We start from the raw sequence: 24,176 nt of genomic DNA, 5'->3' as shown, positions 1-24,176 counted from the left end.
GTTCCCCATGGGAGACTGATTAGCAAGGTTAGATCTCATGGAACACAGGGAGAACTAGCCATTTGGATACAGAACTGGCTCAAAGGTGGTGGTGGAGGGTTCTTTTTCAGACTGGAGGCCTGTGACCAGTGGAGTGCCACAAGGATCGGTGCTGGGCCTCTACTTTTTGTCATTTACATAAATGATTTGGATGCGAGCATAAGAGGTACAGTTAGTAAGTTTGCAGATGACACCAAAATTGGAGGTATAGTGGACAGCGAAGAGGGGTTCCTCAGATTACAAACAGGATCTTGACCAGTTGGGCCAATGGGCTGAGAAGTGGCAGATGGAGTTTAATTCAAATAAATGCGAGGTGCTGCATTTTGGGAAAGCAAATCTTAGCAGAACTTATACACTTAATGGTAAGGTCCTAGGAAGTGTTGCTGAACAAAGAGACCTTGGAGTGCAGGTTCATAGCTCCTTGAAAGTGGAGTTGCAGGTAGATAAGATAGTGAAGAAGGCTTTCCTCTATTGGTCAGAGTATTGAGTACAGGAGTTGCCCTGCTCCTTAGATACTGCCTGACCTTCTGTGCTTTTCCAGCAACACAGCTTCAGCTCTGATCTCCAACATCTGCAGTCCTCACTTTCTCTTACAGGAGTTGGGAGGTCATGTTGCCACTGTTGGAATATTGCGTGCAATTCTGGTCTCCTTCCTATCGGAAAGATGTTGTGAAACTTGAAAGGGTTCAGAAAAGATTTACAAGGATATTGCCAGGGTTGGAGAATCTGAGCTACAGGGAGAGGCTGAACAGGCTGAGGCTGTTTTCCCTGGAGCGTCGGAGGCTGAGGGATGACCTTATAGAGGTTTACAAAATTATGAGGGGCATGGATAGGATAAATAGACAATGTCTTCTCCCTGGGATCGGGGTGTGCAGAACTGGAGGGCATAGGTTTAGGGTGAGAGGGGAAAGATATAAAAGAGACCTAAGAGGCAATGTTTTCACGCAGAGGGTGGTACGTGTATGGAATGAGCTGCCAGAGGAAGTGGTGAAGGCTGGTACAATTGCAACATTTAAGAGGCATTTGGATGGGTATATGAATAGGAAGGGTTTGGAGGGATATGGGCCAAGTGATGGCCGGTGGGACTAGATTGGATTGGGATATCTGGTCCGCATGGACTGGTTGGACCGAAGGGTCTGTTTCCATTCTGTACATCTCTATGACTCTAAAAGGATAATGGAGATAAATCAATGGCTGAAGACCTGGTGTGTTGTTCAGGAATTCATATTTTTGAACAATTTGAATGACTTTTGTGATAGAAAAGACCTTTTCAAAAAAGGGTGGGTTTAAACTGAACTGAAAAGGGACCAATATCTTAGCAGGGAGATTTGCTGAATGCATTAAGGGAAGCTTTATACTGATAGAGAGGGGGAGTGGAGGAATTCTAAGTGGCAGTGTAAATAGAATGATTGGTGGGAAAGGTTCTGAATCTGAAGAGACCTCGTTAATTAGAAAAGAAAGACAGGAGAGAGTCAGAGTATGTGTAACTCTGAAGAACTAATTTGCATTTATTTCAATGCAAGGGGTCTTACAGGTCAGGCTGATGAATTCAAGGCATGTTTAAGAACGTGGGATTGGGATGTCATAACTATTACAGAAACTTGGCTGAGAGAGGGACAAGACTGGCAGCTCATTGTTCTGTGTTTTAGATGCTGTAGGAAGATTAAGAAAGGTGGCAAGAAAGGAGGGGTGGGGGTAGCATTTTGGATTAAAGAATACATTACTACTGTAACTGGAGAAGATATTTCTGAAAAATCATCCAGTGAAAATATACAGGTAGAAATTAGAAATAAGAAGGGAAAGATCACCTTGATGGGATTCTCCTATATGCCCCCCCAATAGTAAGAGGGAAATTGAGAATCAAATATGTGGGGAGATCGCTGATATATGTAAGCATAATAAGTTTGTAATAATGGGGGTTTTAATTTTCCAAATATTGACTGGGGCTATCATCCAAGGTTTGGATGGTGAAGAATTTGTCAAATGTATTCAATGAAAATTTGCTTTATCGATATGTGGATGCTTCCATTAAAGAAGGAGCAAAACTAGACCTTCTTTTGGACAATAATTCAGGGCAGGTAACTGAAATAAAAGTGGGGAAACACTCTGGGTCTAGCAATCATAATTCTATTAGTTTCAAAATAGTTATGGAAGAGGATAAGCCATACAAATTAAAGTTGATAATTGTAGTAAGGCAAATGTTAATGATATGAAACAAGAACTTACAAAAGTTAATTGGAGTAGACTGTACACAGGTAAATGGACAGGTAAGTGGGAGGCTTTTAAGAGTCTGATAATGAGAGTTCAGAGGCATTATGTTCCTGTTAGAGTGAAGGGTAAAGCTGGTAAGATTAAGAAACAATGGATGAATAAAGACATTGAGGTTCTAGTCAAGAATAAAAGACAATCTTATTTTAGATATAGACAACTTGATTCGATTGAGTCTCTTAATCAATATAAAGAGTGTAGGGGCATTCTCAAAAGTGAAATCAGAAAGCAAAGAGGGGATGTGACATATCACAGACAGATAAGATTAAGGATAATCCAAAGAGATTCTACAACTACATTAAGAGCAAGAGGGTAACTAGAGAGAGGATCATAGGATCACTACAGTGTGGAAATGGGCCCTTTGACCCAACAAGTCTACACCGACCCTCCAAAGAGTAATCTACCCAAACCCATTCTCCATTACTCTACATTTATCCCTGACTAATACACATAACTACACATCCCTGAACAGTATGGGCAACTTAGCATGGCCAATTCACCTACCTGCGCAAGTTTGGATTGTGGGAGGAAACCCACGCAGACACGGGGAGAATGTGCACACTCCACACAGACGGTCGCCCAAGACTGGAATCGAACCTGGGTCTCTGGTGCTGTGAGGCAGCAGAACTAACAACTGAGCCACTGGGTCTCCTAAAGATCAACAGGTCATCTTTTAACCCCAGGAGGTGGGAAAGATACTAAATGAATATTTTATATTTTCACTGTGGAGAAAGAAAGAGAGTCCAGAGAATGCAGAGAAATAAACTTTGATGTTTTAGAAACAGTTCACATTACAAAAGAGTAAGTTCGGGAGGTCTTAGAGAATATAAAGGTAGATAAATCTCTGAGACCTAATCTAATGTACCCCAAAACGTTGTGGAAACTAAGGGAGGAAACTGTGAGACCTCTTGCAGAAATATTTGCATCATGTATAATTACATGAGGTGCCTGATGACTGGAGGGTGGCCAATGTTGTACCTTTGTTTAAGAAAGGTTGTAAGGAGAAACCAAGGAACAATAAACCCATGAGTCTGACTTTATTGTGGGTAAATTGTTGGAGTTGATTATAAAAGGTATGATTTATGGACATTTAGAGAGGCAGAAATTGATTAGGGATTGTTAGCACGGTTTTTGTGAGGAAAATCGTGTCTCACCAACTTGATTGAGTTTTTTGAGGAAGTTACCAACAAGATTGATGATGGCAGAGTAGTAGACATTGTTTTTTTGTATTTTAGTAAACCATTTGACAAGGTTCTGCATGGTAGACTAATTAGTAAAGTTAGGTCACATGGCATTCATGGTGAGCTTGCCAATTGGATACCTAATTGGCTTAAAGGCAGGAGACAGAAAGTGATGGTGGAGGATTGCTTTACAGACTGGAGGCCTGTCATCAGTGGTGTTCCATAAGTGTTTGGTTCTGGATACTCTTTTGTTTGTAAATGATTTGGATGAAAATGTAGAAGGCATGATTAGTAGGCTTGTGGGTAACACCAAAACTGGTGACAAAGATTTACCATGAAGAAGGTCTACTATGACCTTCTTGAGGGATCTTGATCAAATGGGTCAGTGAGCTGAAAAATGGCAGATGGAGTTCAATCTGGATAAATATGAGGTATTGCATTTTGGTACAACAAACAAGGGGTAGGGCATATATGATTAATAGTAGGACCTTGGGTCATGTTGTAGGACAGAAGGACTTAGGGATGCAGGTACGTTATTCTTTGAAGTTTGCATCATGTATAGACTGTAAGATTAGAAAGGCATTTGGCATGGTTGCCTTCATTACTCAATCCTTTGATGATACGAGTTGGGAAGTCATGTTGGTGAGGCCTCTTCTGGAATACAGTGTCCAATTCTTGTCGCCCAGTTGTAGAAAAGATATTATTAAGCTGCAGAAGGTTCAGAAGAGATTTACCAGGATGTTGCCGGGTGTGGAAGGTTTGAGTTATAAAGAAAAGCTGAACAGGATGGGATGTTTTTCACTGGAGTGTATGAGGTTGAGAGGCAACCTGATGGAAGTTTTTAAAATAATAGACAATAGACAATAGGTGCAGGAGTAGGCCATTCTGCCCTTTGAGCCTGCACCACCATTCAATATGATCATGGCTGATCATCCTTAATCAGTAAGAGGAAGTGAGGACTGCAGATGCTGGAGATCAGAGCTGAAAAATGTGTTGCTGGAAAAGTGCAGCAGGTCAGGCAGCATCAAAGGAGCAGGAGAATCAGGAAGAAGGGCTTATGCCCGAAACATCGATTCTCCTGCTCCTTTGATGCTGCCTGACCTGCTGCACTTTTCCAGCAACACATTTTTCAGCTCATCCTTAATCAGTATCCTGTTCCTGCCTTATCTCCATAACCCTTGATTCCACTATCCTTAAGAGCTCTATCCAACTCTTTCTTAAATGAAGCCAGAGACTGGGCCTCCATTGCCCTCTGGGGCAGAGCATTCCACACAGCCACCACTCTCTGGGTGAAGAAGTTTCTCCTCATCTCTGTCCTAAATGGTCTACCCCGTATTTTTAAGCTATGTCCTCTGGTTCGGCACTCACCCATCAGCGGAAATATGTTTCCTGCCTCCAGAGTGTCCAATTCTTTAATAATCTATATGTCTCAATCAGATCCCCTCTCAGTCTGCTTACTCAAGGGTATACAAGCCCAGTCACTCCAGTCTTTCAGCGTAAGGTAGTCCCGTCATTCCAGGAGGTATAAATATGGTTAATGGTAGTTGTATTTTCCTTAGGATGTGGGATTTCAAGAGTAGGGTGCACATTTTTAAGGTGAGAGGAGAGAGATTTAAAAAAGACACAAGGGCAAATTTCTTTACGCAGAGGGTGGTTTGCATGTGAAATGAATATCCTGAGGAAATGGTGGATGTGGGTGCAATTACAATCTTTAAAAGACTTGGATAAATACATCAGTAGGAAATGTTTGAAGGGATATGGGCCACGAGTAGGGAAGTGGGATCAATTTAGTTTGGGATTATGTCCAGCATGGACTGGTTGGACCGAAGGATCTGTTTCTGTGCTGTATGACTGAATGACTATGTATTAGCTTTCACCAGAATTGAGGAAAATTCAATTTTTGAAAAATTCACTCATGCGATGTTGGTGTTCGTGGCAGGCCAACATCTACTTACTTATGCAACTCACCTGTACACCGCCGACATACACCCCGCCCCCCCCCCAATAGATCCCACTGTCACCGCCCTGTCCCCCAGAATTCCAGGGTGAGCATCACTTATGCTAATGATGTCACCCCACTACCTCCACTACCATGCCCACTCCAGTTACAGTCTCCACCCCCACTCCCAGTTCAGCCCTATACCAGGTCCTAGCTTCCAGCCCTACCAAATTTTCACCATCTGCCAGACCTCCCCCTTACTGAGGATAAATGATCAGTCCTCAACAAAGGCTTTACCTTCATCCCCGTCCATTCACACATCAACGAGTTCAATACACATTGTGACGTCGAACACTTCTTCCACCGCCGCCAACACCGAGCTCACTTTTTCAATCAAGATCCTGCCCACCTTCCGAGGACCTCTTCGCCTGCCTCCAACACACCCCATCCACCTGGACACCCTGTGCTGGTCTGTTACTCACCCTCAACCTCTTCATTTCCAACTGCCGCCGAGACAGTAACTGCCTCAACTTGTTCACCCTCCCTTCCCCACCCCAACCTCTCACCCTCACAATGCTCAGCCCTCCACTCCCTCTACTCTAACCCTAACCTCACCATCAAACCAGCGGAAAAAGGGGGAATACAGTGGTAGTTTGGCGCACTGACCTCTACACCGCTGAAGCCAGGTGCCAACTTGAAGATACCTCCTCCTACCGCCCCCTTGACCACGACTTCATCTCCCATCACCAAACCCCATCATCGCTCAGAACTTACACAAACTCATCATCTCACGGGATCTCCCACACACAGCTTCCAACCTCATAGTTCAGGAACCCCGCACCACCCGATTCTACTCCTACCCAAAATCCACAACCCTGACTGCCCCGGCCGACCTATCATCTCAGCCTGCTCCTGCCCCACCAAATTCATCTCCCCATAACTCGATACTGTCCTATCTGCCCTTGTCCAGGAACTCCCCACATTCATTCGGGACACCACCCACCTCCTCCAAGACTTCGGTTTCTGCAGCCCCCAATGCCTCATCTTCACCATGGATATCCAGTCCCTATACACCTCCATCTGCCATGACCAGGGCCTCTAAGCCCTTCGTTTCTTTCTCTCCCGATGTCCCCACCAATACCCTTCCACTGACACTCTTATTTGTTTGGCTGAACTGGTCCTCACCCTCAACAATTTCTCCTTCGAATCCTCCCACTTCCTCCACACGAAAGGGATAGCCATGGGCACCTGTATGAGCCCCAGCCAAGTCAGTCTCTTTGTGGAACAGTCTATCTTCCGCAGTTACACTGGCACCACTCCCCACATTTTCCTCCACTACATTGATGACTGCATCAGCGCCTCCTCGAGCTCCCATGAGGAGGTTGAACGGTTCATTAACTTCACCAACACATTCAACCCCAACCTTAAATTCACGTGGACCACCTCTGACACCTTTCTCCCCTTCCTGGACCTCTCCAACTCCATCAACGGTGACCAATTCAGCACTGACATTTTCTACAAACCCATTGACTCCCATAGCTACCTGGATTACACCTCCTCCTACCCTGATTCCTGCAAAAATGCTATCCCTTATTCCCAATTCCTCCACCTCCGCCATATCTGATCCCAGGAGGACAAGTTCCACCACAGAACACATCAGATGGCCTCCTTCTTTAAAGACCGATATTTCCCCTCCCATGCGGTTGATGATACCCTCCAGTGCATCTCATCCACATCCCACACCTCCGCCCTTGAACACGACCCCTCCAACCGTAGCAAGGACAGAATCTCTACCCCCCCCCTGCAAAACCCCAGTCCTCACATTCCACCCACCAACCTCCATATACATTGCATCATCCTCCACCATTTCTGCCATCTACAAATGGACCCCACCACCAGAGATATATTTCCCTCCCCATCCCTATCCGCCTTCCGTAAAGACCGTTCCCTCCACGACTACCAAGACAGGTCCATGCCCCCTAACAACCCACCCTCCTCTCCCAGCACCTTCCCTTACCACCATAGGAATTGCAAAACCTACGCCCAGACCTCCCCCCCTCACCTCTGTTGAAGGCCCCAAAGGAGCCTTCCACATCCATCAAAGTTTCACCTGCACTTCCACACATGTCATTTACTGTATCTGCTACTCCCGATGCAGTCTCCCCTACATTGGGGTGACAGGGTGGCTACTTGCAGAACACTGCAGAGAACTTCTCCAGATACCTGCATCAATCAACCTCACCACCCTGTGGCCAAACACTTTAACTTCCCCTCCCACTGTACCGAAGACATGCAGGTCCTGGGCCTTCTCCATCACCACTCCCTTACCAGCCAACACCTGGAGGAAGAACACCTCGGGATCCTCCAACCACATCAATGTGTATTTCACCAGTTTCCTTATTTCCCCATCCTCCACCTTACCCCAGTTCCAACCTTCCAGCTCAGCACTGTACTCATGACCCGTCCCATTTGTCCATCCTCCTTCCCACCATCCACTCTACCCTCCCCTCCGATTTATCATCTTTACCCCCACCTCCATCCACCTATTGCACTCTTAGCTACCTTCCCGCCAGCCCCACCCCCCCTCGCATTTATCTCTCCACACCCAAGACTCCGAGCCTCATTCCTGATGAAGGGCTTTTGCCCAAAATGTCGATTTTCCTGCTCCTTGGATGCTGCCTGACCTTCTGTGCTTTTCCAGCACCACACTCCCGACTCTAATATCCGGCATCTGTGTAACTCACTCTCGCCTAGGCTAACATCTATCCCTAGGCAAAATGAAGACTGCAGATGCTGGAGATCAGAATCAAGATTAGAGTGGTGCTGGAAAAGCACAGCAGGTCAGGCAGCATCTAAGGAGTAGGAAAATCGACGTTTTGGGCAAAAGCCCTTCATCAGGCTTCATCAGATGAAAGGGGTAACCATGGGCACCTGCATGGGCCCGAGCTATGCCTGTCTCTTTGTTGGCTACGTAGAAAAGTCCATCTTCTGTAGTTAGACCGACACCACTTGCCACCTCTTCCTCCGCTTTATTGATGACTGCATCGGCACCACCTCATGCTCCCACGAGGAGGTTGAGCAGTTCATCAACTTCACCAGCACATTCCACCCCAACCTTAAATTCACCTGACCATCTCTGACACCTCTCTCCCCTTCCTGGACCTCTCCACCTCCAACAATGATGATTTCCTGATGAAGGGCTTGTGGTGATAGGTCAGTGGGAATGTGGAGCGGACAGGTGGGAAGGAAGATGGACAAGTAGCTCAGTCAGAGGGAGGAGCTGAGTCGGAATATTGGATCTGGAATGGGGTGGGGGAGGGGAAATTTAGAAACTAGTGAATTCAGTGTTCATGTCGTGTGGTTGTAGGTTCCCAAGGTGAAAGATGAGGTATTCCTCAAGTTTGTGGGTGGCCTTGTGTAGGCAGTGGAGGAGGCCCAGAATGGACATGTCCTCAGTTGAGAGGGGGAATTGAAGTGGATGGCCACCGGAAGGTGGGGTTGGTTGGTACATACAAACCTGAGGTGTTCCCTGAACCATTCTGTGAGTTTGCACTTGGTCTGTCTGTTGTAGAGGAGACCACATTGAGAGCACTGGATGCAGTAAATGAGATTTTAAGATATCCAAGTAAAGCTCTGCTGGATTTGGAATGATCTTTTGGGGCCTTGGACTGAGGTGAGAGGGGGTGGTGTGGGCACAGGTTTTGCACCGCTAATTGGCAGGGGAAGGTGCCGGGTGTGGAGAGGGGGTTGGTGGGGAGCATGGACCTAACATGGAGGGAACAGCCCCTATAGAATACAGATAAGGGTGGGAAGTGAAATATATTTTTGGTGGTGGGGTCTGACTGTAGGTGGCAAAAATGACAGAGCATGATATGCTGGATTTGGAGATTAGTGGGGTAGAATGTGAGGACCAGGGCAATTCTATCCTTGTTGGAATTGGGGGTTGGGGTTCGAGGGCAGAGATGCAGGAAATGGAGGAGACACAGTTGAGGGCACTGTCGATCACAAGGCAGGGGAAATCATGTCCTTGAAGTAGGAGGACATCTGGGATGTCCTGGAGTGGAACTGCTCATCCTGAGAGCAGATAAGATGGAGGAATTAGGAGTAGGGAACCACATTTTTACAAGAGGGAGGATGGGAGAAGGTGTAGTCAAGGCACTTGGTCTCTCTGTTGTAGAGGAGACCACATTGAGAGCACCGGATGCAGTAAATAAGATTGGAGGATATCCTAGTAAAGCTCTGCTGGATTTGGAATGATCTTTTGGGGCCTTGGACTGAGGTGAGTGGGGGTGGTGTGGACGCAGGCTTTGCCCCTCTAATTGGCAGGGGAAGGTGCCGGGTGTGGAGAGGGGGTTGGTGGGGAGCATGGACCTAACATGGAGGGAACAGCCCCTACAGAATACAGATAAGGGTGGAAAGTGGGAGTCTGTGGGTTTGAAGTAGATGTCAGTGTTGAGTTGATGACCCAAGACCGAGATGGGAAGGTCCAGGAAGGGGAGGGAGGTATTGGAAATGGACCAGGTGAATTTGAGGTCGGGATGGAAGTGTTGGTGTGGAGAATGAGCTGTTCAAGCTCCTTGTGAGAGCACGAGGCAGCACCGATAAAGTCATTGATGTAAGTGAGGAAAAGGGGGGGATGATGCCAGTGTAGCTGTGGAAAAGACAATATTCCATGTATCCTATGAAAAGGCACTCAGGTACCCATAGTCACCCCCTCTAGTTTGTAGCAAATGGGAGGATTGAAAGGAGAAGTGGTTAAGGGTAAGGACCAGTTCTGCCAATCGAATAACAGTGTCGGTGGAGGGAGGCTGGAGGAGGAGGGTGGGGAGTGGGGGTCAGTGGGAGAGGAAGAAACAGAGTGCTTTTAGGCTTTCCTCATAGGGGACGCAGGTACAGAGGGACTGAATTTCCATGGGGAAGATAAAGTGTTGGGGGGCCGGGAATCGGAAGTCATGGAGGATTGCAGGGCGAGGGTGGTATCTCAAATGTATGTGGGAGGTTCCAAGACCAAGGGGGACAGGATGGAGTTGATATAAGCAGAGATTAGTTCAGTAGCGCAGGAGTAGGTGGAAACAATCAGTCGACCGGGATAATTGAGCATATCATGAATACTCCTTAACAGTGCAGCCCAGTTCATTAATGCTAGTCAAAAATGGGTAACACGTTCGTTCAATAATCTGACTATAAAAATGGGTCATGAACAGGGCAAAGACAGAAATCATGGACACCGGTGTTGCTCATGGTCTAGGTGCTATCCCTGGACCTAACACTTTGGCCTCACCCTGATTGAAGCTCACTCAAAGAACTGGATCCTGAATATTGGGCAGATGGACCCCAGTCCTGGCCGTGAGCATGAACTTGGCTAGGTAGACTTCTTCCTCCAAAATCTGTTGAGTACAAACATCGTCTGCTACTTGGTTCCTTTGAAACCAAGCTATTTATTTTTGCAAACATTTGGGCCATAAGAGGTAAAGCCTTTCAAAGTCGATTAGCTCATGATGAGAAGTCTCAGTCATATGCAGTACAGCTTGATGTTGATAAAGCCTAGGGCTGAATCTTGAGTTTTTTTGGCTAAGTCCAAGTTACATCAGGCTTTGGAAGATTTTTCACCATGAAGCCCTGCAGGTTCTCTCGCTGTGTTTTACCAAACTTTCTGCCTTCTTACCTTCTCCATCGTTATGGCATCTTTCAAATTCAATTCTGGCCATATCTTACCATGCTCCATTCCCAGAATAATTTGCCACTCAGCAGATATCTCAGAATTCACTGGTATGCCTTGTGCCTGTGCCATCTTTAAAAGCCCATCTGCATCTGAACAAGCAATATCAGTCTGGAGTTATCCTGCATAATTCCTGACAATTGCCCCGGACATGGCAGACAGGAAGAAACTGAGCTTTTGTCTTCCATTCAGTTGAGTTCCCCCATCTGCCCTTCTAAAATCTCCAGCTGCCAAGGAGAATTCTCTTTCTCCTGGCCTCCACTTGTCTCACCACTGCTTTTGGGTTGATGTCACTGAGATAAAGTGCCTTTGTTTGACATTGTGTGACATCACACATATCCTGACTCATCCAAAGTGATTGTCCAGGAGCCTTCAGCACTTTAATTTTACAGGAACCATGTGTTCTAATCTGTTCTTCCATAGATGCTTTTAAAAGGTGAAGACTCCTTGTCGAATGAGATTTGCTCACAACACTAGTTGACCTGAGGTGCATGGAAGTCTGCACGCTGTAGGGAGATGTGTGATATGGATTCATTGGAGTTTCTGATGTGATCAAAAATGGGTTGGCTACATCAATTTGACGTGTGTCCATGTGAGATTTTCTGGCTGTAGGTCACTAAATGAAACAGCCACACCTAAAAAATAGGGCACATCAATTTTAGGCTTAATTGTCTAGAAGTTTTTTTTCCTATAATAAGCAAATAAAAAAATAATTGTCATCGTTTTATATTCCAGGTCAATTATTTAGTTGCAAGGAAGCTGTCTGAGTTGGGTATGTAAGTTTATAATTTTGCAATATAATGTAATTCTTATTCAGTCAATGGTTCCCAAAATCCACAGGCCAAACCCTTGGCAAATGTCTTCCCCATCTAACAGGACAATCCAGTTTCTGTTATTGATTTTGGAAAGTGTGCAGGCTGCCACCAAAACCTCAGCACATCCCTTTCAACTCTGTGGTGTGCTAATTGAAAATATATTTTAACTTGAATTTGCCACTGGGGCCCACCCAGGCACATTTAGAAATCAAGAGTCTTTAGCTCCATGTATGGAAAATCCTAAACCGTAATTGCACCTTGAGACACCTTTGTTACATCATTCGACTCATAAGGGGAAAACACAGATTTTACCACTTGCAAAGCCAACAATGATAGTGATCCTGCACATCCAAGCCCTTGCTTTTTTCCAGCAGGTTGCATTGGAATGCAACTGAATATGACAAGAGAGTCAATTGAAACTGAAGTATTATAGCGGCTGTGTACATCAGAGTAATTATAGGAATGTTTCAAACTGCAGAACAGTTTAGTTGAGCCAAGGATGTCAGTGTTACTGAGTTCTTCAAGGGGTTAGATGCTGCTTTTCCAACCTTTACACCTGAATTTAAGTGCTGCCCTGATAGGTCAGATAGATGTTGCAATGTGGTCAACAGGAGCAGTCTTAATTCATTTTTTAAACAGTCAAAAACCAAAGCACAACATGTAATATCAATAAGCAAATCCCAAGAAAACTACTGGTGGATGGGAGATATACTAGTAGAGTTGGGGAAGTTGGACTTGAGTCACAATGTGAGAGAATAGAACTGTTCTGATTATACAGGGTATACAAAACGTCACTTATCACAATGTATTGGTGTTTTTCAGAAAGGATGCGTACTGTGTTAGCCCGAGAAAACAGCTTCACTGTAAAAATGTTCACATTCCAGTTCTTCACAATGTTTACTTCTATTGTTTACATCGCTTTTTTTCTGGGAAGGTGGGTACCATTAAACACTTCAATTTGTATAAATCAGCAAATCTTATAATTCATTGTGGATAATAGTATGGGAGATTTAGAAGTGTGGTAAAATAACTTATGCAGAATTTTAACTCACAAGTGGCAGGTGTGAGTTTGGTTGCAAACTGGGGGTAGTAGGAGATTGATTGCAAGTGGTTTGGTGAGACGGATGGTGGTGTAAAGACCCAGAAAGTGGTGCTGGATCAGGAACTCAATCTGTTCCTGCCCATATCTGAGTTTAACCTAGGTGAGTTTGCAGATGAACAGGAAAACCATGGAAGCTGTCAACTGTCATTAAAATATTTAAGTCCCTGATTATTTTAGGATTTAACCCAGAATTCCAACTTTTAACAGTTAGTGCTTGTGTTTCCTAAAATGTGTTGAACTCGGAACAACCATGTGAAAGCGGGGACGGGGGCATGCTTGGAATCCATCAAAGTGTAGCTAAATAGCTGTTTCCCTGCCTGGGTAAGGGACAGATAAGCACAGCACTTCTTTCCAGCTTGATTCATGATCTCCAGTTGTTTGAAAGTTAGATTACCTGTATTGTACTTCACTCACCTTGACCTATAATTCCTTGTCGTCAGTCTTTCACTACAGCATAGGAACAGCTTATGCAGCTCTAACTTGATGATGGACAAGAGTAGTAACACCAGCAATACTAATGGCGGTAGGAGCAACACCAGTACCAGTGTCAGCTGTCTTCTCCTCAGCTGTATACCACAGAAATGAGATTCAGCTTGAAGGAGGTAGACTCCCAACACAGGATCAACAGAACAGAGGATCAGTTCTCTCAACACGTATGCACCAGTGTCACAGGAGGCTGAGGCATTCATAGCCAATCATTGCTGATATATTTAGCATCATAGAACAAGACCTCCTTCCAGTAGACCAGATACGCATGCATTTTTAGTGGCCATCAAGTGGCTATTACAAAGGACATACTCCATCACTCCCTGTTCTCTCCATCTCCTTGGTACATTCATATATATAATCATTTGAATTAGGAGCAGGATTGGATCATATAGCCACTTACGCCTGCTTCACCTTTTGAAGAGACCATGCCTGATCTGTGACTTAATAACCTACGAGTCTGTTTGTAAATTAAGAATCTAATTCAATCTTAAATTTATTCAATGACTCTGTCTTCATTATTCTCTTGGGAAGATAATTCCATGATCTAATGACCCATTGAGATAAAATCATTTCTCCTTATCTTCATTTTAAATGTGTGTTCCTTTATTTTAAATGGTGCTAGCAGAAACTACCTCTCAACATCTCAACAAATCTTCTTATAATGTTATATGTTCCAGTAAGGTGACCCCTCATTGTTCTAAACTCCAATGGATATAGGCTCAAACTCTCCAATCTTTCCTCTTAGAATAGCTACCTCATTTCAAGAAACAGTCAAGTGAACTTTCTTCAAACTACTTCTTGTGCAATTTTATATTTCCTAAGTAAAGAGAATAAAACTATATTCAGTATATTTCCAGATATGGTCTCACCATTACCCTATACAACTGTGACAAAACTTCCTTATTTTCATTCTCTTTGACCTTTGCAAAATATGCAATTTCAATTACCTTTCTAATCAGTTGCAGTACCTACATGCCAATGTTTTCTGATTCATACACCAGGGCATCAGATTCCTCTCTATTGCAGAGTTATGTAAATTTTCACCATTTAAATTATATACTGCTTTTCCATCCTTCAGTTCATATCATCCGTTATTAGCTTACACAGTTTAGCTCACTCATTTAACACAGTTAAACCCTTTTGCAGACTCCTTATGTTCCCTTCACAATCCACTCTCCTACCCTTACTTCATCAGCAAACCTATCGAGCTTTACAATCAGTATGGCCGCTGCTGCCCGTTACACAAACTGTACTAGTTTGATGATTCCTTCGCTTTTCATCCTCCTGATTTCTGGTTCTACTTTCACGCATAAGGCAAATAGCACTCTACAGGCTTGCAGAATCATGGAATAGCTTCCTAGTCAACATGGCCTAGGTTCCTCTGATAATCCCAAGACCTTCCTGAAAAACATCCAGGTATGTAATTAGGACTTCAATCAGGCAACCAATTTTGCCCCATCAAGCTTAGGCCCTCGCTTTTTACTACAATCAGTGGTAACCAGCTGCTTCTCGTACAAGACCAGAACTGCAGTTAAACATTTAATCTGTAAAGATTCCATGGTATAGGTTCTCAGTCTAGTTGAGATCTTACACAAACTTAAAAATTGGAGTCCAAATCGAACTTTGTTGAAGGCTGCTTCTACAATAACTGATATAGCTGCACTGGTATCAACCTTCATTAGAATTGAGTGACCATTTAACCAGATATTTATTTTGATTGATTCCAATTTGGATGTTGCTGAACAACTTAACTGTTCCAAGCCAGATATAGCTGGGCTTTCCTGGGTGTGCACTCTCTTGGATACCGGCCTATGAGTCCTCTTACTCAAGCTAGATAGATTCTTTTGCTGTCCTGAGTCTGCATACCGGCAGCAACTACAATGGCTTGCTGGCCCAGATCCTGAAAAAATGTTAACCGTTTGGTCAAGGCTTGGCTTTATTTTGAGGTTTTGCTGTAGGTTTACCTGGAGTTCAGGAAATGTCCTGAGTGAGGCTATTCAATTGTCTTTGCTCAAGTGGTGTTCCCCAAGCTCAATCAGCCTGGCAGGGTGTCCACTTCCATTGGCATACCCTTTAACTCATAAGCTCCATTTGCAGCATTTTCTCATGACAAAGTCAATTGTAGTGTCTGTTTGAAGGCCAGGTGGGCTTCAGCTAGTAGGTGCTTTTGCATGGTGACATCATTAATTCCATATACCAAACAGTCTCTCAGCATCTCATTAAGGGTTAAACCATGACCCTGCCAGTTGTCTTCATCAAAATTCCCAACACAGATTGTCCCCACTCTCAAACTGCCGAGTAAAACCGTAGCATCTCAGAATTAGAGGAGACCTGGGTCATTATATTCCTTAACTAAATCTATTAATTCTTGAAAGAGTTTTAGTATTTGGTGCTTCAGGAAAAGTTAGGCTGCTAATAACCAAAAAAAGCTGCGGATCCACAAGTGGTCAGGAAAATGACTCATTGCTTTTCATCTGCCCCACTGTCATTTGTCCAGAAAAAAATAACATATTCTTTCCACATAGTGGGCTCAGTCTTCAATGGCAGGATTGAACGAGTCAAGCCTCCCAAATAATGGTATCGTGCCAAGAAATATGTAGCCCAACTCAAAGATGACTGTTGCAAGCAAATTTCTTCAGGAGCACTTTTTTTTGTCTCAAAAGCACAGAAATAACTCCACAGAGACCAGTACACCATCACAAAGTCACCCTTCATTTACATGTGCACAGTAATTGACACTGGTCTGGTTTCCTCAGAACCAGCTCTCAGCGTGAACAGAATCTTGGACATTCCTGTTAATTTTCTTTCTTAACACATTAGTTAATATTTTTTCTCCTGTTTTTTTGTTACCCCCACATTACCGCCTAACTGCGGTAGTGCTTATTTATTCCCCCGCACCCATGTGTGTGTGTGCAGGTGTGAGACACAGTGAAAGACAAAAGGTGCACAAATCTTTATTCAGTTTACACCACCAGGAGGAAAGGAAACACCCAAATGGCCAGTGACAAGCAATGCCCTTCACATCAAAGGGAACACACTTATTACTTTTTTTCTTTTTCTAAATACACTTGTTAATTTTTTTCTCTTTTTTTTTTCTTTTCCTTCCCTTCACTCCACTCTGATCCAGCTCCCTCAGAGGCATCTCTCAGAGTGAACAGAACCGCTGACACTCATGTTCTTTTTAAAAAATTTTTTGACACTCCTGATTTTTTTCTTTTCCTTTTCTACCCCCACACTACCGCCTAACTGCTTATTTTTTCCCCAGCACCCATGTTGTGTGTGTGCAGGTGTGAGACACAGTGAGAGACACAATGTGTACGAATCTTTATTCAGTTTCCACCACCAGAAAGCGAAGAAACATCCGAGTGGCCAGTGACAAGCAGAGCCCTTCACATCAAAGGGAACACACTTGTTAATTTTTTTTTTCTTTTTCTAAACACACTTGTTAATATCTGTCAGGCAAGACTAGCTGATTGAACTAGCTTAACAGCACCAATCAGGGAACTAATATCCTATGAGGTCGTCCTGGCTGACCTTGTTGCAATCACTATATTGGGCTAAGTTGAGACATGTGGCAGAAGCAGATGAGAAGTCTGGCAAGGAGAAAGTGAAGACTGCAGATGCTGGAGATCAGACTCAAGAGGGTGGTGCTGGAAAAGCACAGCAGGTCAGGTAGCAACCGAGGAACAGGAGAATTGGCGTTTCGGGCATAAGCCCTTCATCAGGAAGTCTGGCAATACCTATCTCGATGAAGGGAGCATCTTGCTACATCTTTTATGCTTTCGCCAAGCAGAGTGGCATGTTTCTCACTAGGCAACAGTGACTTGCCAATTAAAGGGAATTATAACTTAGTAAATGCTTTTTTAACACCACAACTTGACTCACTAATATCCATCTTGTCAATTTACCAAACATACCAACTAAGTTAGACATCAAGAATTCTCAACATAGATCTGTTTACTGGAAACTTGAGCTCGTTGCTGTCTGTGAAGTCTCAATCTTGGACACTGGGTGCCAGCATCATAGGGTACCCTTCATGGGCATTGACAATACATACCATATGTTTGCATTCATCATATTCCAGTCTCTAACAACCCTCATGGTACATCTCCAAACCAGCTTTTGACACCTCTGCACTTCAATCTGCACTTAAGGCTACACTGACAACTATCATTGTAATGGCTGCTGCAAGGACATCGTGCACTCAGGGACACATGTCCAGATCATCGACTGAACCAGGCTGCATCTCTGGGCTTTTTGCTTGTCATCTCAGCGCTTACTCATTCTGGACTTAGCTGAATTCTCATAGCTTCCCTTATATTGTCTTGCTTTAGTCATTTGTTAAACACAGAGCCAGGAAGCTTCTCATGGTTTTCAAAAATTATGAGTCATATCAACAGAGGTACTGTGTGCTCAGAGTTTTCTGGTATAGTGAGTCAAGGCCAGCCTCCCATACCTCCTTCAAAGGGCCTGGACATGGTCAGTGGGAGGTATCAAAGAAAAGACGGTTGTCGTGGAAAATGTAATTCAAATTTTCCCTACACTGCCGTCATTCCTTTAGACAGCTAAGACAGCACTGACCTGGGTGGCAAACTCAAACCAAGCATGATCTGGTGCCAGGAGAAAGAACATCTTGCATCTGCACCACCACATCCACTTCTATGTCCCTATCCTCAAAACAAAAGCACCCATTTTGTCTGTCTGCCATGTCCAGAGCAATTGTCAGGAACCATACTTATGCAATGGGCTTTTAAAGATTGCGTGGACATAAGCAATGCTGGTCCTTTGAGGGAAATATCAATGAGTGTCAGGTTGTATATAGTAATATGGGGATAGAATTGGACATGAAGAATGCCGTGGGGTGGGCTAGAGAGATAGTAAGATGCATTTGGTAAGATATGATGGAAAATCTCACTGGTTTTTTTGGCGAGAATCCCTTCCAAAAACTCTCATTGAGCCAAAACAAAATCCAGCAAAGTTCAGCCCATTGATTTTGTCTCCATTCACATTTTTTTCATGAATACAGAGTACAATTCCATGTGAGGGTACAGTGGTAGTTCACTTGCAGTGCATGTGTAGTATTAGTATCCTGTAATTAACTTTCGTAATTAACTTATTTCTCTGTTAGGATCAATGGGCATCCAGGTAATTATGCGAGAGTAGCTAACAAGTGGCGATTAGAAGAGGTGAGCAAACAATTCCTGATTCTTTACATTCCCTTTTGAGAAACATAAATACATACACTATATGTTACCGTGAATGTAATTATCAATACAGGTTAATGAGTTGTTTATTATATAGAAAACCTAGGGAAAATAATTTCGACTAGTATATTGAACACCTTTTATCTAGTTTCTTTTTAAAATATTGTCTAAATTGCTTATCTGTTTATACAATCAAATTTCAGGGATAGCTCTTTTTCATATCCTTTCTGAGGAAGAATAGTTAAATATTCTGAGTATAAAAAAGATTTTCAAGCTTCACAGATTATTTTCTTACTGTTATGTGGCATTATCACAATGCTAAATTGGATAGACTTTGAACAGATCTAGCAACTCAAGATTGGGCATCCATGAAACACTGTAGGCCAATAACAGCAGCAGAACTGAACTCCAGCACAATCTGCAACCTCATGGTCTGGCATGTCCCCCACTCAGCCATTGCCATCAAGCCAGGGAATCAACCTGGTTCAAAGGAGAGTACAAGAGGGCATACCAGAGGCAGCACCAAGCATACCTGAAAATGGGGTGTCAACCTGATGAAGCTACCAAATAGGACAACTTGCATGCCAAACAGCATAAATAGCAAGTGATAGAGCTAAGCAATCCTGCAACGAGTGGATTAGAACTAAGCTTTGCAGTCCTGCCATCCAGTTTTGAATGCTGGTGGACAATTAAATAACTCACTACAGGAGGAGTCTCCACAAATATTCCCATCTTCAATGATGGAAGAGCCAGGCACATCAGTGCAAAAGTTAAGGCTAAGGCATCTGCAATAACTATCAGCTAGAAGTGCCATGTGGATGATTAATCTTGGCCTCTTCCAGTGGTCTCCAGCATTACATATACCTGTCTTCAGCCAATTTGATTTGTTCTGCGTGATATCAAGGAGACACTGGATAATGCAAAGGCAGTGGGTCCTGACAACATTCTGGCAATAGGACTAAAGACTTGTGCTCCAGAACTTGCTGCTCCCCTAGTCAAGCTTTTCCAGTACAGTTACAGTGCTGACATCTATCTAACAACGTATAGGATTTACCAGGAAGGTTATGTCCTATACACAAAAAGCAGGACATATCCAACCCAACCAATTACTGCCCCATCAGTCTTCTCTTGATCATCTGTAAAGTGATGGAAAGTATCATGAACAGTTCTATCAAGCAGCTCAGTGACGCCAACTCTGGGTTCTACCAGGACCACTTAGTTTCTGATCTAATTACAGCCTTAGTTGAAATATGGGCAAAAGAGCTGAATTCCAGAGGTGAGGTTAGAGTGACAGCCTTAGACATCAAGGCGGCATTTGACCCACTGTGACATCAAGGAACTCTAGAAAAATGGAAATGAATGGGTATCGGGGCAAACTCTCCACTGGTTGGAGTTATACTGGCACACAGAAAGAAAGTCGTGGTTGTTGGAGGTCAGTCACCTTAGCTCCAGGACATCTCTGCAGTAATTCCTCAGGAAAGTGCCTGAGGTCCAACCATCTTCAGCTGCTTCACCACTGACCTTCCCTCCATTGTTACTGATAATTGCACAATGCTTAGCATCATTCATAACTCCTCAGATATTGAAGCATGTCCTTTTCAAATGCAACCAGATCTGGACAATATCCAGGCTTGGGCTGACAAGTGGCTAGTAACATTTGTGCTACACACATGCCAGGTTATGTTCAGTACCAACAAGAGATAATCTAACCACTGCCCATTGAAATTCAAATGGAGTTACCATCACTAAATCCTCCACTATCAACATTCTGGGGGTTACCATTGACCAAAAACTCAACTGGACCCACCACATAAACACAGTGGCTGCAAAAGCAGGTCAGAGGCTAGTCACCCACCCCCCCAATTCCCCAAAGCCTGCTCATCATCTACAAGACACAAGTCAGGAGTGTGTTGAAATTTTTGATTTGATTTGGTTTATCATTGTTACATGTACCTAAGTACAGTAAAAAGTTTTGCTTTGCATGCAGAACAGACAGGTCAAACCAAACAAAGTGCATAGGGGTAATAGAACAGAGCGAGAAGTACAACATTATGGCTGCAGAGAAGGTGCACAAAGAGCGAGGTTAACATTAAATTGAAAAATTGAGAGTTCCATTCAGAAGTCTAATAACAGCAGGGAAGAAGTAGTTCTTGAATCTGTTGATACGTGTGTTTAAGCTTTTGTATCTTCTGCCCAAAGGAAGAGGTTGGAAGATATTATAATCAGGGTGAGGAGTCTTTGATTATGTTGGCATCCTTTCCAAGGCAGCAGGAAGTTTAAATGGAGTCAATGGATTGAGGGTTGGCCTGCGTGATGGACTGAGCTGTGTTCACAACTCTCTTTAGTTTCTTATGATCCTGGGCAGAGTAGATTTAATACCACGTTGTGGTGCATCTAGATAGAATGCTTTCTATGGTGCATCTATAAAATTGATTTGGAGATGCTGGTGTTCGACTGGGGTGTACAAAGTTAAAAATCACACAACACCAGGTTATAGTCCAACAGGTTTAATTGGAAGCACACTAGCTTTCGGAGCGCCGCTCCGTCATCAGGTGGTTGTGGAGGACACAGTTGTAAGACACAGAATTTATAGCAAATGTTTACAGTGTGATGTAACTGAAATTATACATTGAAAAATATCTTGATTGTTTGTTGAGTCTTTCATCTGTTCGAATACCATGATAGTGTCACTTCTTTCATATGTAAATCACAAAACCTTTTTTTAAAAGTTACAGTCTCAGGTTAATTGTAACAATTGGTGTTAGCCAGATAATGTTGAAGGTGTTAGCCCCCTGTGTTCTCTGCCTGTGCCATAATGTTTAGACTGATTCTAAGCTAAAAAGTGAGTTAACACAGTCTTACATGAATTCATGCAGTTTTTGAGCAAAGTACAATGTAACTCTGCAAGTACAAATTCACCCCACAAACGTATATGTTTATGTGTGCATGTGTGTGTGTGTGTATGTGTGTCTGTCTGTCTGCCTGGGGTGGGGGTTGTGAGTGTGAGCGAGAGTGTATGTGAGTGTAGAATGTCTAAGTCTGTGAGGGGGTCAGTGTGGGGGTGTGTATCTGTAGGAGCGTGTGTGAGTGTCTGTGTGCATGTCTGTGTATACGTGTGTCCGTGTGTATGTGTGTGTAAAGGAGTTGCATGTATGTGTGTGTGTATAGGACTGTCTGTGTGTGTGTATAGTGCAATGGTGGTCACCTGTTGTGTGACATGAACCCAAGGTCCCGGTTGAGGCCCTCTCCATGGGCTGTTAGCCTCTGCTCGGCCACTTTTCACTGTTGCCTGTCCCGAAGTCCGCCTTAGAGGATGGTCACCCGAAAGTCCGAGGTCAAATGTCCTGGACTACTGAAGTGTTCCCCAACTGGGAGGAAACACTCCTGTCTGTTGATTGTTGTGCTGTGCCCATTCATTCATTGCCGTAGCCTTTGCCCAGTTTCCCCAATGTACCATGCCTCAAGGCATCCTTGCCTGCAACATATAAGATAGACAATATTGGCTGAGTCACTTGAGTACCTGCCACATATATGGTAGGAGGTGTCCACACTCTGACATGTCTTGCAGCGCCTACTTTGAATGGGTTGTAAGGAGTTGTCTAGAAAGCTGGGCAGCTTGCTACGAACAATGATCTATTTGAGGTTTGGCGGTTGTTTAAAGACAAGCAGTGGAGGTGTGGGGAAGGTCTTGACAAGGTGCTCACCCTCATTGATAATGTGTTGCAGGTCACAAAGAACATGGCGTAGTTTTTGAGCTCCTGGGAAGTACTGGACAACGAAGGCTATCCTGTCGGTTGCAACAGGTGTCTGTCTCCTGAGGAGGTCCTTGCTGTGGCATGTCAAAACTGGTGGTAGATGAGTTGAGCATCATACCCTGTTCTTATGAGGGCATCCCTGAGTACTTCCAGATGCCCGTCACGTTCCTCCTCATCTGAACAGATCCAGTGTACGCGAAAGGTGTGGTCCGATAAGTTGATAGTAGACTTCCCCGCAGGGATAATGTTATCCACTGTAGTGCCAGGGTGGGCTTTGCTGCTACTGGTCAGAATGCCAAGTTTTTCCAGTTTTTTGTTCTTGGTGTGCATGTAAGTGGTGTGGTTTTGTCGCCTTGTCTGTTTGGCAATGTCGTGTAATTGTACTGCTGTATCCTGAGTGCAGGATGAGAGTGTGGACTCCATCTGAATTTCAATGTTGTGGCGCCTGCTGTAGTGTTAGTGCACAAGATGATTGAGGAGTTTGCGAGAGGTGCGGTGGCAAAGTTTCTCTGCGTAGTCTGTATTATATGTTGACTTGAGTGGGTTCATGATCCGTAATCTTTTTGGAATCTTTCCTGCTTGCCTGCATTTCTGTAGAAACTTGATGCCAGTGTCGATATGTACGATCTTCTTGGCGATCCTCTCCACTTTAAGCCAGCAATTAGTAGTGTTGATAATAGTCATGATTTGGAGATGCTGGTGTTGGACTGGGGTATACAAACTCTATAAAAATTGATAAGAGTCTTTACGTTCATGCCAAATTTCCTTAGCCTCCTGAGGAAGTAGAAGTGTTGTTGTGTCCTTTTGACCATTGCAATAATGTGGGTGGACCAGGAAAGATTGTTGGTGATTGTCACTCGTGGAAACTTGAAACTCTCGCCAACCTCCACCTCAGCTACATTGATGTAGAGAGGGGCGTGCCCTCAAGCTTGCTTCCTGAAGTCAATGAGTCCTGAAGAAGGGTTACACCGGAAACATTAACTTCTCCACCTCTTGATGCTGCCTGGCTTGCTGTGTTCTTCAAGCCTCCTGCTTATCTACCTTGGATTGGAACCGAGCCCCCAGATTCTTACGACACAGGGTAAACTCTTCAGCTTAATGTAAACCAGCAACACAGAAAAGATTTATCCTGTACAGTAATCTGTGAAAGTTCGAGAGGCCAAGGACTATTCAAAGTAAAAATTAGCAACTTTATTTCTTCAAGTATAACAGAGAATAATTAACAACTATTTAAAATTCCTTCCTCTGACCTATCTTTTACTTTCTCCTCTACAATACCAGTCCGATAAAACCCTCTGATTAAGATTTATAAAAAACAGAACTTCTTATCTCAAAATAAGGCAGCTTGCTTTTGTTCACCCTACCTCTTGCAAAAATGCCATCCCGTATTCCCAATTCCTCTGCCTCCGCCTCCGCCGTATCTGCTCCCAGGAGGACCAGTTCCACCACAGAACACACCAGATGGCCTTCTTCTTTAGAGACCGCAATTTCCCTTCCCACGTGGTTAAAGATGCCCTCCAATGCATTTTGTCCACATCCCACACCTCCGCCCTCAGACCCCACCCCTCCAACCGTAACAAGGACAGAACCCCCCTGGTGCTCACCTTCCACCCTACCAACCTTCGCATAAACCAAATCATCCGCCAACATTTCTGCCACCTCCAA

The 24,176-nt window shown here is 44.0% G+C and overlaps 1 protein-coding gene across 1 annotated transcript in view; it reads left to right on the top strand.

The window, feature by feature from the left end:
* The window catches only part of LOC122558098 (anoctamin-9-like), a 108,485-nt gene that overhangs the window by 37,495 nt on the left and 46,814 nt on the right, over positions 1–24,176 (top strand). Inside the window, exons 8-10 of the mRNA XM_043706418.1 lie at positions 11,882–11,918; positions 12,784–12,895; positions 18,681–18,738. Coding sequence (XP_043562353.1) covers positions 11,882–11,918; positions 12,784–12,895; positions 18,681–18,738 — 207 coding nt within the window. The remainder of the gene's footprint in view (positions 1–11,881; positions 11,919–12,783; positions 12,896–18,680; positions 18,739–24,176) is intronic.

The sequence above is a fragment of the Chiloscyllium plagiosum genome, chromosome 16 (assembly GCF_004010195.1).
Source record: "Chiloscyllium plagiosum isolate BGI_BamShark_2017 chromosome 16, ASM401019v2, whole genome shotgun sequence".
Taxonomy (NCBI): domain Eukaryota; kingdom Metazoa; phylum Chordata; class Chondrichthyes; order Orectolobiformes; family Hemiscylliidae; genus Chiloscyllium; species Chiloscyllium plagiosum.
This window is presented reverse-complemented; position numbering and strand designations above follow the sequence as displayed.